At 39.9% G+C, this 14,966-nt stretch overlaps 1 protein-coding gene across 1 annotated transcript; it reads right to left on the reverse strand.

Annotated features, from left to right (window-relative positions):
- Nucleotides 1–386: 386 nt before the first annotated feature.
- rras (RAS related) lies at nucleotides 387–11,992 on the reverse strand. Its single transcript, XM_078284824.1, has 6 exons — nucleotides 11,214–11,992; nucleotides 9,786–9,873; nucleotides 9,095–9,197; nucleotides 7,576–7,684; nucleotides 3,623–3,741; nucleotides 387–997 (listed from the first exon to the last, which is right to left on the reverse strand). Exons 1-6 carry the CDS (start codon nucleotides 11,298–11,300, stop codon nucleotides 910–912), a joined length of 594 nt encoding a protein of 197 aa, XP_078140950.1. The 5' UTR covers nucleotides 11,301–11,992; the 3' UTR covers nucleotides 387–909.
- Nucleotides 11,993–14,966: the final 2,974 nt, after the last annotated feature.

The following is a 14,966-nucleotide window of genomic DNA, read 5'->3' on the forward strand; positions in this document are numbered from 1 at the left end:
TCTTGTGCTTTGTTTTGTTTCCTTGTGTTCTATTTTTTTGCATACAGTATTACATTATTTTGTTTTGTGATTGATTGTTGAATAGCTAGATCTAGATCTAGGGAGGCTCCCTTTCTGTAAATTCCTTTGAGAGATGCATATATATAAATACACTTGACTTCTACCCATGGTGATGACGTTTCTACCCATGGCGATGATGTGATGACGTTTCTACCTACGGTGATGACATTTCTACCTGTTGCCGTGGGTGGATACTTTCTCACTAACTGTATGGATTGCATCTCCACCTGTCTGACTGGCAGATCCTATCCCATACCCATCACAATGCGTGCTGTGTGCAATTGCACCTTGCATTAACATGACTTTTCCTTTTTCCAGATAAAATATTCAGATACAGATCATTTTTTAATACCAGGTGGAAAAGGCCTCTTTGACAGTTGTTCACATCTTCCTCCAGCCTGAAACCTGTTCTGAATGGTCAGAACAGGCTGCTGGATGACAACCATTAAAGACTTTCTAACAACTTTCTAACAACTTTCTACTTCCAACAACCTGTTTAAGGCTAGGTGGTGCTGGATTTACAATACACTGGCCTTTTCTCAAAAACCCTCTTCCTCCACCAACTCTCTCTGCTGCTAGTTTGTCTCCCTTTCTCATCCTTTACAGAAATGACAACATCAATATGAAAAGATTACAATGATTTAAAAGATGGTTTTGGCAAAAAGTGCGAATGAAACCATTTGAAAAAAAAAATGATGCACTCCACCTCTTTGCTTCCCACTGACCCCCTTCTGTAAGCAACCAACACACACACATACACACACACACACACACACACACATTCCTATCTGCAGCCCACTCCTGCACTCTTATGGATGGGCAGGGCTTTGGTCTCCATAGTAACAGTGGTTAGAGGAGGGTGCAGGGACAGCCACCACTCTTTTGCTTCCCAGTCTGATTGGCCGGAAGAGGGGGACTCTCCGTCTCCTGAAACCTTCTGTGGAGGGAGAATGAGAGAGAGAGAGAGAAATCCAAAATTCTAAATTAATTTCAACGTGTCAAATAAAAATATTGATGGTTAAAGGAGAGCAGCAATGTCATTTAGAGTTATAGCCCAAGGGTCTTCAATGCTGGTCCTTGGGACCCAGAGTTTTGCTGGAACAGGACTTTACTACTTTACTATTTACTACTGTCTATGTCTGTCACTGTCAAACCCAGCTTAAACTTAACTGCTGTCCCGGCTAAACAAGACACACATAAAAAGATATGGATGTGACAATCAAGTTTGTACGGTGATTATGTAAGGATTATTTTCTGGTGATCAGATCAGGTGATTGACCTGACCTGATCACCTAAAGTAAAGCTTGCATTGATATGAAAACACTCAACTCTGGCACAATGAAATAACAGAGAAACTTTGACAAAACCAAATTAAGGCTTCATGTTTACTGTGATGGATCATCTATCTTGGGCAATTTTCAAGTCTGTTGATTTTCATACTCTATAAGAATGAATGGTAGAAAATGGCTTCTTCTGAAGGTAGAAAAACAAGGAAGGAGCACTCTTAAATCTGCACTTAGAGGCAGAACAATTAATAATTAATGGAACCACAGATCGCTTAATGTTTCAGCTGTATGCCTCCCTCACAACCTTTGTTTCTGTATCTTTAGTAGTGTTTGATCACCATAGGGTTTGTAAATAGACCTTGGTTACTGCCAAGGGCGTAGAATTGGGTAGGGACGGTAGGGACGTGTCCCTACCAATATCAAGCGACTCTGAAATGTTCCTAGCAATTATTTTGATTGACAATAAACGCTGTTTTGTCTGTCAGAGTCTAGTCAATGTTAACAGATCGCGTTCTCTACTACGAGTCCCGCTGCATTGGTGTAGTGCATTGGAGTCCTGCGTCGGCATAGCAATGGACGCTGTAACGAAACTTTAGTATAATAACAGCTGTTTTAGAATGTCATTGCGTCACCTGGACCATTTTTGCAGCCCGGATAAAAATTGGCGTGACACCGCCTCCCTAACCCCCCAAAAAAATCGCTGATTGGCTTTGCCATTTCTTGCTAACGTATGAAATGCTGTGGGCTGTGTACAAGAAGAGCCAAAGCTCCGACTACCGGCGAGCATGCTAGTGAAGACTCCATCCTATTTTATATTAGTAACAGTTGTGTTTAGCCATTAAAGTTAGTTTATTTAAGTACCGCGTCGCGTGCGTCTGTGACGAGTGACGACCGTAAGTAGCCTACATGTCACAAGTGAGATTGAACAATGCTGCTGTGTGCCATGTCCATCAGGACACACTGGACAACACTGATGTAAAACAAATATGCCAACAGTTCATTTCTGTTAATGACAGGCGTAGGCATGTGTTTGGTTCCTTCAAATAGGAGCAAGGCAGTGGACACTCAGCTGTTTGTATGTAAGGTTTGGATTACAATATCTTATTATTATTTATTTATTTATTTTTTAAATGTAAATACATGTTTACAGATCATTGGTTTGAATAGGCAACAGTACAGTACCTGCCTTAAAACAAAATGTGCTCTTCAAAGTCCCATTCAGCTGGCAAATTTGAGTAAAGGATTCATTAATGTGCTACACCCCTGTGTCTGTGCGTCTGTTAATGAGTGTGTTGGCTACCATAACTATCTATAAATTAAGGCTCTAGATGACATGAAATGGCGGTCAGAAGTCTATCATAAATGCAAAATGCCTCAGCTTCCAGTGGGGGTTACATCCCCTCCGGACCTCCCCCATGTGTGTCCCTACCAATGTCAAAATCAAACCTACTCCCTTGGTTACTGCCATTACCCATAGGCTCAGAAGAAGGCTGAAGCGCCAAGTACATTTCTCCTGTGTTTTCTTTTGCCATGGACAGTCAATTTTGAATTGTCCTGGGTAAGAAGTATTATACATTCTGAGCCTAGAGTCAAGCCTCATCTTTGTTTTCCAGATGGCAGAAACACACTGGGTTCATCACGTTATTGTTAAAGGAGCGGCGAAGCCTAGACGATTGGCACAAAAACACTGGCATTATCTTTCTTATGTACACACACAAACAAGCTAATAGTGCCACCATCAGCGTGACATCATTCTAGCTGCTCCACAGAACACTTTTATTTTGGAAGAGCAGCAAAGGGGAAAAGTGTTTAGACTAGATTCATCAATATGCAGAAGTATAGCTTTGGTATTTTTTCACCATATGCACAAATGTAAGCTGAGCTGAATCTTTGAAAAATGTATAGGCCTTTCATAATTGAACATCGCAGCATATGTGGATTGCCCTTCATTTTATATTTTTTATGTGAGTCAATACACCAGAAATCAACCAATCTAAACTTTATTTCTCATTATTTCAATGCACTATCCACTCTGATAGCCGCTTCTATCAGACGTAATGCCAAAGGAATGCCAACACCACACCATCATAACTCCAACACCACACCAACACAACGCTAACTGCAACACAACACTAGCTCCAACATAGCGTGGCAGTGGAGCAGCTTTCATTGATTTCAAAAGAAGCATTCCCTTAATGGCTGACGGCTACAGTGGAGCTTTGGGGTAGAAACTCCAGTGATGTGTCCAAGAGTCTTGTATCTCATAGGGATTTTACCTGATAGCTCGCACCACTTCCAGGAAGGCTTCATCCACGTTGTAGCGGTTCTTAGCTGAAGCCTCCATGTAGTGGATCCTGTTCTCTCTGGCAAACGCCTGCGCCTCCTCCCTGGAGATCTGGAGACAAAACAGAGTGTAAAATCTAATGGACTTGCACAACAGCACTACACCAACATTTAAAATGAAAGTATCCTGGAGCCTCTCCTGAACCTGACAGTAGTTGGTGAGTAACATTATGTATGCTACCTGGCTATCAGTGATGGAGTAGCTTGACTACAGACCAGTGTATGTTCTGATAGCCCTGGCTAGTTTTGGTTAGGTACTAGGGCTGCACAATTAATCGTATATTAATCGCGATGTCGATATTGGCTTCCACAATTAATTGATTCTGGCCGCGGGCGATTATTCACGCTGGGTTTAGCTTGCTCTGGTGTAGGGCTGCAACAGTTAGTCAACGTAATCAAAACTCAAATTACTTGAATTTTGACCCAGTTTGCCGCTGACCTTTCAAAGTGCGTATAAACTCTTCCATTAGCTTGGATCCAAGTGTAGTATACAATGAAGCACGGGTTACGGGGTAAAATATTTCCTTTTTAATCTCCGACCAGAGACGCAGTACACAGGCAAACGTACTACTTCCTTATTTACACTAATTCTCCCGCGGGTCCTTATGGGAAACTTCAAAATAAAAGCCCACAAACACCCAAATAGACTTCTTACAAAATAAGTGTCTTAGAATACAAATTCCCAAAAACTAAGGCTACAGAGGTGATGGTCCCGGAAAAAAAAACAACGGACCCGGTGCACCGGAATCACAGGTTCAAAGATTTGTACATTTGAATGTTTTTTTATTTATAGGTTTATAAAATACATTATGAATGTGAAGGCATTTCGGTTAACTTAAAATGCTCAAGTGCAATAAAACAAAATGGATGAATACTCATGATAAATAATCGTGATCACAATATCGAGCAAAATAATCGTGATTATCATTTTAGCCATAATCGTGCAGCCCTATTAGGTACTAGCCCAAAGTGGTAAGTTCATGTGCTCTCTCACCTCTGAATGTACACACAGAGAATCCATGGCATTTGCATGCATGAAATTACTGAATAGAGTTCATTACTGAATTTCTATATTATTAACACGCAAGACAATATTATTCTACCATAAACGTACAATTATGATACTTTACAAATTTCAATGAAGTATACTGTTGTTCTTCCTGTCTACCTGGTAACCAACAAAGGTCTATGGATGACTTTCTCCTCAATTAGCAGACATCTTGAGAGCTCAATAAAGCTTTGAATTTTGAGCTGCTTGATTCATTTGTCTTTTGTTATGACTAATGGAATTAAGAAAATAATCGTTAGATGTTTTTAGAGCAGGGCTTCTCTCTACAGTCCAAATAGTAACAGCAACATGTCACATCTACTACATACTGGATATCTACAGCTCTGTGTTGCAGTTGCTTACCTACAACATAACAGTTTCTTAGATTTTCTTGTTAGAAATCTCCTGAAAATGTTCATTGTAACCCAAAGAGCGCCTGCTACAATTACTTAAAAGAATATAGCCGCAAGCGGCAATTGAGGGGTCCAAGCACAATTTGATAAGACAGACAGATAGACAAAACATTGCAGAAGGTAGAAAGACACACACAAAAACTGACATGTTGTGAAGATAAAACATGCAGTCTAACACCGGCTTTTGTGTTGGCCCGTGACTTCTGTAAAGTTCATCATTTCATTGCAACCACATTGTTGAAGTTATTCACAATGGCCAGACTTTCTGTTAGAACACATACCGCTTGTTCTTGACAACTAATGACTTCAGAAAGGACAAGCCTGGATTTGAACCCACAACTTTCCACACGAGAGGCAGACACTTTAGCTACTGAGCTAATCTCCTGTTACAGGGTTACTATAGCAGCCTATGATTGACAGTGCTAATCACTTTATAAAACATTGTAGTACTCTCCATTAACGAATAAAACAATACTAAATCACATGGGCCAGAAAGCCACTGCTGCACTGCTCTCTATGGGTTGAAAGGTCTGGCCACACCCCAATCAGTGATGACATTCAGGTATTTTGCCATTGACAGATGTTGTCAAACACCTGCTTTGAGTTTTCTGCACTGTGTGATTTAGTGTTGATTTACTTTTCATGAAACTTCAAAATGGTCACAGCTCATCAGGAACTTGAACTCACGACCTTGTGGACTAAAGACCTGAGCTTTACCACTCTGCCAACTTCCACTTTGGTGTGTCATAGTGGGGAAACAAAACAAAGGGACAAGTGATAGGTCATAGGTGATAGTCCAACCCATATTGAAAGCCTCAGAAAGAATATTATAACTGTATTAGTGCCCCACATTCATCAATTTACACATGGCTTTACAGACATCATCTTGAGAGTCCAGACATCATTTGTATTTAGTTTGATGAAGATTGATCAAACTATCTTGAACATATCAAACTGTCAATTTATTAAACTATTTGCAGCTGCACATTTCCATCTACCGTACGCTCAGTTTTCAAGATATCATTACAATTTTACTAAATGAGGTATGACGATTTCAAAAATCATGTTGTTTTTTCCCTGTAACGTACAGTTTAGGAGGACAACACTGTGGGATCTGTAACGACCAGGATCACAGTCAGTTTTTGCTATAAAGAGAGGGGGGTGACGTCAGAATCGGGGGTAGGTATCAGTGTACGAAAGATTTATCTCACTTCAGCCGATATATCCTGAAAATGTCAGCTCTCTAGGAAATACGGCTGAATTTTTCTGAATTTTTGAAGTTTTGACTTTAATATCTGTGAAGATTTGGTTATTATGCAATAAGCCACAGCCACTTTCATCAATCATGACCAAATTTATTGGCTCGACTTGGACATGATCCTAGTACATGTGTAAAAAATTTCATTAAAATCTATGCACTCAATTATGAGATATAAACTTTTTGCATTTGTAGCGCCCACTACTGGTAGAGCTCTAAATGCTTTTGAGGCCGTGTTCAAGGAGCACTGCTCAACACGTGTTTCAAATTTTGGCTTGATTAGATGAGTGGTCAATGAGTTATGACTAATTTAGTGTTATGGCGTGTTTAGTTAAAAGTTTATTGGTCGATAAAAGCCAAACCATTTGGCCTATCAATAACCTTTATGCAACTTTGAAAGAGGACGGTCCCAAGATTCTCCACACCAAGTTTGATGTGAATTGGATGAACAGCCTGGGAGGAGTTGTGAAAAAAGCGTTTCTTAAAGAATTAAAAATGGCGGACAATACAATATGGTGGACATTGAAAGTGATGTGATATGGGTTGGACTCAGCACCATCCAAAGAATCTATGGACACAAGAATTTTCAGTCTACGATACATGGTTCAGAAGTTATTGGCCAAAACGTAAAGTTGCTTGTTATAGCGCCACCATCTGGCTAATATGCGTGGGCGGCCTTGCCTGAGTAGTGGGGGGCCGTAGGACCCCACCTGCCAAAGATGGTTGCTGTAGGACTTATGGTTTCTGAGCTGCAGACACTTTTAGGGGAGAAAAAGAAAGAAAGAAAGAAAGAAAGAAAGGACCCCTAACTACGATTCATATCATCACAAGTTTTTCTTGTCATAGACTTTTTAGAACTTTAAAATTGTTTAAAGAAAAGCGATTTTGTTAAAAAAAAAAATTGTCAGTGTGCAGGATTTACTGAGTTTGAGTATGATGAAAGGTTTTCACTGATATTGTACTTAATTCATGGACCAAAGATTACCTGGAGCTCTAAAACATCTTGTTTAGAAATCCATTTTGGACGCCCCTCTCTCTTAAGAAATTAATTGCAGCTTCTGCAATTTGGAAATTGCAGAAGTACCGGTAGTAGGAAGCCTGATGTATTTTATAATATATAAACCATAAAAAACCATGAAGCCAGAAGCAGCCTGCTGAGGGTGTTACCATTCTGTGCTGTTCCAGGTCAGCCTTGTTTCCAACCAGCACCATGGGGAAGTCGTCCCGGTCCTTCACCCTCAGGATCTGGGTGTGGAACTTCTGGATCTCATGGTAGCTGGTGAGAGGACAGTGGCAAAGCATTAGCAACTATAAACAAGCATATATTCATATGTATGTTGCACTATGAAATAATGTAATATCTATGTTGCAAAGGCTGCAATATAGGCAATTCTTCATTTTTATCACATACACAATCACTGAGAGAGAATGAAAAGTGTCTGGCAAACAAGTATTCTTCAAGCCTAGAAATACAGTTTCACTCAGGACAGTCATGTTATGAGCTAAACCATTTATAGCAACAAATGCATATAATAACTGTATAATAATACAGTTGGATTTGGTCATGTGGCTCTGCTCCCAGGATGCTCAAAGAACAAATCTATGCAAGCATGACACAGATTTGGCTCAGAGAATGTGAACCCCCCTGCGTATGGGACAGAGCCTGAGAGATGCACATCACTTAATATGATGACAAAATAATAGACACAGTGAGCCAACATAGTATGAATGAGGGAGTTCAAGCACTGTGGTAGCAGGCAATGGTGGAGCAGGCAGGAATGCAATGCAGCAGCATAAGCATAAGCAGGATGAGTGAGCGCAAGATCTGTTTATATGGACCACCTAGTTAACAGAGTTAGGTCATGGTGGTATGTGATTGGTGGACATGTAGAGCACCTGACATATGACTACCGTGCCCTGCCTGAACTACCGCAAAGCTACCTGGAATTGAATTTAACACCAATTTAAAAAACAAAATAAAGAAAACAAACAAAAGAAAACAAGTCTATTTCTGATTGAAGATAGCTAATGAAAGATCTTAAACTATAAATGGGCAGAATAAGAAAAAGGACACCGGGAAATAAACTGCTAAGGGACATGAAGTGCAACTGCGTTTAGTAAAGCATATTGTACTACCAACCCTGTTCTGGATTAATCTAAGAGTGCACATGCAGCGAAAAGAAACCTGTTATTACATGGTGAAAAAATAAGACCTCTAATAACTGGAACTGAACTGAAAGATTTTTCAGACTTTTTAAGGACTTTTTAAATACCCTGAATCTACTGGTGTAGAGCTAGCTCTGCTTCAAACCACATCAAAAGGTGATGCAGCCTGAAAACCACCAACTAAACTTTAAAAACAACTCAAGTGAAGTATCTATTAGAATAACCAGCTAAATAATGTTGTGAAGCAGTTCTCAGGTCAGCCTCACCACAGCTGACAGTTCACTTCACTTCCTCTTTAGCAGGAAGCCAGCCTAGAGGTGGGAGCATTACACTGGTTATAGTGACAACCAGTAGGCATGCTGTTTATAAACAGGAAGGAAGGCTGGTTTCAGCAGTACTGAGGGGTGTAACATTTGATTTAAAAACTGTTCTTCTCCAATGCCATTATGAAACTGGAAGAAAACTAATGTTGAAGTGAAAGATTCCCCCACCATATACACACACACACACTTTCCATTACCTGCCACTGTCGTTCAGGGCGAACACCAGTAAGAAGCCCTCTCCTGAGCGCATGTACTGTTCCCTCATCGCCCCAAACTCCTCCTGACCTGCTGTATCCAAGACTGACATGCACGCACGCACGCACGCACGCACGCACGCACACACACACACACACACACACACAAGTTAGTAGTTCCAACTCAGAACTGTGTTCAAATGGTCTAAATCTGGTGAAGGAAAGTTGCACTAAAAAAAAAATAGCAGCATTTATTCAACCCAGTGTTGGTTTCCACTTGCAAAAAAATTATGTTGTTTCATTGATTCATAGCTGATGTGCCTTAGTGTCACAAAATGTGAAATATATTTTTTAAACATATTATCAATTAAAAATCCCTCTATGAGAAAATTAACCAGCAGATGGCGTAATTTGACACCCCCCACCCCACCCTCCACACACGCGCGCACACACACAATTTGTGTGTAATAAAGCGATATGAGGAGGAGATTAGCAGTGTGACCCAGCAGACTACAGTCTTACTTAGTACAAGTTTTAACATGGGGATGAATCATCCAGAAAGCAAACACACTCCTGTCACATCCCAGCACTACACACCCTCTGCTTCAAATACTGAACACAATCCTTTCTTACTGACCAAATAAACAGTAGGTGTATAAAGTAAGAAGTAATGTTCAGTATGATTGAGCCTTACTGTCCAGCCGGGTCTCTTTGCCGTCCACAGTACAGATCTTGGTGTAGGAGTCTTCGATGGTGGGGTCGTAGTCCGACACAAAGTAGGACTGGAAGACACACAGAACATTAGATGCACACTACTGCTGCAAATATAGGTCATACTGGCTAATGTTAAATGACATGTGCCTTACTGGAATACATCCTATATTTTAAGTATGGAGGCTTTGCAGTTGTCTCACAAACCTCTTATCAACCAGGTGTGGCTCCATCATGGAGGTCCATTGGACAATGGCTGATAGTTAATAATAACTATAACAACCAGGCTACAATAAGAGAGATACCTAAAAAAGCTTGCTGTGGTGTGGCTGTAGATGCATTCAGTAACGTTCTAAGTAAAAGTGAATAGTCTGCTAGGGTCGATTTGTTTCCAATGGTTACTGTGACACAGTAAACTGTCTTGTCTTCAGCCCGTCTCTAAGTCCAAAACACAGAGTTGTAGCTTGGGAAGAGTCAGCTCAGTTAACCTAAACAAACTGTTAGCTAGCTACCAGCAGAGATGTTAATGTTAACAATTAACTGCTTGCCACTACTAACACTAGCTTAGCTAGTGTACAAATCAGATGTGTTAACAAGACAGTGATGCATAAGCTCACATTTTCTAAACACAAAATTAATCAGATGTATCAGTGATTAAATGACCAGTTCCCAGTAAAAAAATAAATAAAAACAGCACAGTAATTAATCATGTCTATTAAATTCTGTTGAGACGGACAAGTTGTACGTTTAGAAACGCAATCAGCTGTTAACAGTTACTATTGCTCAAGAGCTGGGGACCTCCAATATGGCCGCCAGAGGGTGTGTTACATCACCTGAAAGCCCTCTCTCTACAGTATAACAGGCCGTCTCACCTAGTCGAACTAATGTTATTTAACGTTAACTAAACGTGAACAGTATTATATATAATACAGTATAGTGTTATGTATTCCAACATATAATACAGTATGGTGTATGTAATATGTAGCCTATATAGTATAATACAGTATATAGAATATGTAACCTATATAGTATGGTATACAGTATGGTGTATATCATATGTAGAGTAATACATAGTGTAGGCTATATGATTTGAACCTGCATTAACTAATGTTAACAGTATAATAATGCAGTATAATATGTATCTGGATGAACTAATGTTAACAGTATACTATATAATACAATATGGGGTATCTAATCTGTACTGAACTGACGTTATGATATATAATACAGTAGGCTGTTAAGTCAGCATAGTACTTAGTAGACCTACACTATATAATTTGTATATAGTAGGGCATATCTAATAGAGTGTAGGCTATAGAATATGTATATAGTTGGCTATAGCCTGATATCTATGGTGTAGCCAATATGTAGGCTATCTAGTATAGGTTAGTGTAGTGTATAAAATTTGTACCTGGATGAACTGGATGGTCAGAGCGCTCTTTCCCACCCCTCCTCCTCCCACCACCACCAGTTTGAATCTCTCCTCTTCTCCAGTCATACTGGTCTGGAACTGGGATTTCTGTGGATCAAAAACCTTCCAGGACCAGAGTAAAAATCCCGACGTTCACCAGCAGTTTAAAAAAGAACAAAACGCAGACAAAGTCCAAAGTAAAGTCGCCGAGTAATCTGCCTATTAACGTTACCAGAGGCGACAAGCATGGGCGGTTTATGAGTGCAGGTTTTGATTGAAACTTGTCAACATGAAGCTCATTTTATAGATTTTAGAAGCTGTAATTACGACGTTAAGATCAACACCAGACCACCAGCCTCCATGTTAGTTAGAAAGTCGTGCTGGAGTTTCACTGTCCACCCGTCAAAACACATGAAAAATTCAATATCGAGCTTTTTTCAAATCGCTGAGCATTAGTATGAGATGTCCGCTGTGTTAGCTTGTCCGGTTCTTCTTTTCTTTTTTCTTTTCTTTTCTTTCCTTTCCTCTCCTTTGTCTTTTCTTTTCTTAAGTTTCTCCTTTCGGCCTCCAGACGCAGCTTCAGAGGGCGGAACTGCTTCCTCTTCTCTCTTTGCTCACGAAACTATCACGTTAACAGCAGTTACATTCACACATACCAACATAGACTAGCATACATCAACAAATAGCAACACACACACACCAACACACACACACGCCGTTCTACACACAACTTTTCTCTCATTAAGATTGAAAAACGACCAGAACAAATTCCATCTTCATGTGTCAGCTTCCTTATTTGGTCATTTGAAGTGTCCTTGACGTCATCAAATCATCTCAACCTACCGGCTCAGACACGATATCATGCAGAAAATAATATAGGACATGAACATGGATATGAAGGATTTAATTTAAGATTGAATATAATATAAGATATACTATTGGATTTAATAAGACATAGGATATGATATAATATAGGGTACAATACACATGATTTGATGTTGCAATGCACCAGTCATCAGCCACCTAATCTAAATGTCATGGATGAATGTGTGAGTTTGGGGCTGTCACTGGGGCAACTGGGCACCACCAATCGCAGATGTTTCGCTGAATTAGGCTCAAGACAACTCCAGTAGTCATTTCTAGCATCACAGAAATCACTGGACCACAATCTTACATTTAGGCTACATAACATTTTCCACTATGTAATTTTTGGCCCAAAATGAACGTTTAAATACAATTATTACATTTGCCTTTTCATGTACTAGCATTGACACTTTCTGACAGTAATACAATTCAAATGGACAAGGATTTGACATTACATTTTAACGAGAATGGCATGGGTTTGTGTGCCTAGTGGCTATCCTTTTAGTGGCCAATCACTTTGGTGCCAGGTTATGTCACCACCTTTTGTAGGCTACTCCATAGAAGGTGACAACACCTGGCACCAAAAATCAGCCAATATCAGATGGCAATTCCAGCAGCTTTTTACCTTTAGATGTCTGGCTTTACACAGATTTGGGTTTGGGGTTTAGTCAGAGACAGCCTTATATTGAGGAGACAGGGCACTCTATCAGTTTTGAATGGGAAAATCTGTAACGCTAAAGATGGCGGCACCGACAACATGCTGTTAGGAAAACTGGTTAATCAACGCACCTTTGTGTACATATCATAAAGAAAATCCAGCAATCATACTTTCAGGTTCACACAGCCCCAGAACTATGTTATTTATGATAACTGATGCAAGTGGGGAGCAACAGAGCCAGAACAACTTTGATAATAATTTGAAATAATATTTTAATAATATGATATTCCCAGATTTTACTGTCAGCTCCCTACTGTGGACTGCATGCATGGCATCACAGTTGATACCATAGCAATGACAACTGTATGGGACCGCCGTAAACCAGACTGGTCTTGAATGTCGTAATCTCACTATTTCATGAAGCAGTGGATGGCGCATGCGTACAAGCATTGGTAAGTGGAAAAAAATATGTTTTTCTGTGGCAACAGTGTCCTTTGGAACAAATTTTAACACCGTTTACAATTCCTCAGTGTTCCTAAATATGAAATGTAAATGATTATACGCATGTCAGAACTTTAGATACTGACAACTCCCCATTCAAAGAGATAGGAGTCTTGTCTTGTTAGTCACAAACTAACCCTAACCCTAACCAAGTTGGAGCCTGAGTGAACAGACTTCTCTTAAAGGGACTTTGGTTTAGTTTTTTTAGGATAAGTTTCTTTTTGCGACTTATTGACAAACCAATCCAACAAAATGTAATGGTTACTAGCACTAGATACATAATAACAAATAAAAAACTTGGGCAGGTTAGTGAAGGCCATAGCTGGCAACTTTCTGTTGGCCCGGTTTCTCAATGCAGAAGCATTGAGAAACCGGGCCTATAAGCAGAATTTTCTGACCACTTTGCTAGAGGGTGACAGAAACTGTAACACATTTGTAAATAACACACAGCAAAGCCACTGCACTACAGAGGCCTACTAAGGACAAACTTTGAAAAGCACCGTGCATATATGCTAGTAGCTAAGCTAAATGTACCTGCGGAGAAGATTACCAGTCTCGCTTTGCCAAGCCTTTCTCCCGCTGAAGGTTACGTGTCCCACAATGACAAGTGAAGAAGCAGATAGCAAGTTTACCAGTTTACTAAGTTTATGCCCTCGCTTCATCAATTCTGCCATTATGAGAACATTTTCAGGAATGAGCGGGGTTAAAAGCCGCTTTTAAACAGCGAGGGAGGTGCAAGCTAGGTTTAAAAAAAATGGAAAGTTGAATGGCGCGGGAGGAGCTTCGTTGTGGACCAGAATATGACAACAAGCTTTAGAAAACAGGTGAAAACAGCAACATGTGTGGATATTGGTTAATGTCTCAATTAAATCCCCACATAGTACACGTTAGTTTCAGGATTGGTTAGAAGGTCTGATATCACTTATTGCAGTTTTAAGGTATTTTTAAGTTTTAACAGTCACAAAGTGCTCACATGCAAATTCATTCAGACACCTTTCTCCCAGTCCCATTTCAAACTGCATACAAACATACAAACTTCATTCACATTGGTTCAAACCTGAATCTCCTTTTGATTCTGTAAAATTCTGGGGCATGGAATTTTGTGATAGAAATTGTAACCGTTGAAAAGTCAAAATAAGAGTGTGATATATCTTAAGTAGGCTAGTTAATATGAGAATTTATTCATGCTTCATAGGTTCCAAAAAATAATAAAATTGAACTGCATCAGGTAGTACAAATGAACACAAAAGGCTTACATAACACATGCAGCTATGCAACGAGTTTCAAGCTTGTAAGCTCTTTCTCAGGCAGGCTGAGGAGAGGCAGGCTGTCTGAGGAAGAGCTTACATGCGACTTTATTTTTGATTTGGTGAGTCAGATATTTTGTTAATAAATATTTTTGAAAAGATATGTTTATGTTTCATTTAATAAGAACTTCGTGGTTATCGGTTATTAACCATGGTATCGATTTGATCAAGGTACCAAAGCTGGTCGGTATCATCAAAATTTTGGTAATGAAACAACCCATTGTGTGATGGTCAACAAAGCAATTTATAATGCTACACTGCCGATAGGTTCGTTGTCTTTGGCTGACATCAGCACCAGGAGTGACAGGTGAAGGCTCTACAGACACACACAGAGTAGTGAACATGGCGATGCCGGCGGGGAATTAGTGCAAATCCTGGTTCTGTTGGACCATTGAACTGGAGGAGAAACTGGTGGAGGGTTAG

The sequence above is a fragment of the Centroberyx gerrardi genome, chromosome 7, assembly GCF_048128805.1.
Source record: "Centroberyx gerrardi isolate f3 chromosome 7, fCenGer3.hap1.cur.20231027, whole genome shotgun sequence".
NCBI classification, from domain to species: Eukaryota; Metazoa; Chordata; class Actinopteri; order Beryciformes; family Berycidae; genus Centroberyx; species Centroberyx gerrardi.

Bases quoted from the DNA above. Each gene is read 5' to 3' on its own strand.
- rras (XM_078284824.1), bottom strand. From the start codon at position 11,300: ATGACTGGAGAAGAGGAGAGATTCAAACTGGTGGTGGTGGGAGGAGGA. The intron at 7,685-9,094 runs GTAATGGAAAGT...TCCTCTCACCAG, and splicing joins GCCCTGAACGACAGTGGCAG to CTACCATGAGATCCAGAAGT. The intron at 3,742-7,575 runs GTAACACCCTCA...TTTTGTCTCCAG, and splicing joins ACCTGGAACAGCACAGAATG to ATCTCCAGGGAGGAGGCGCA.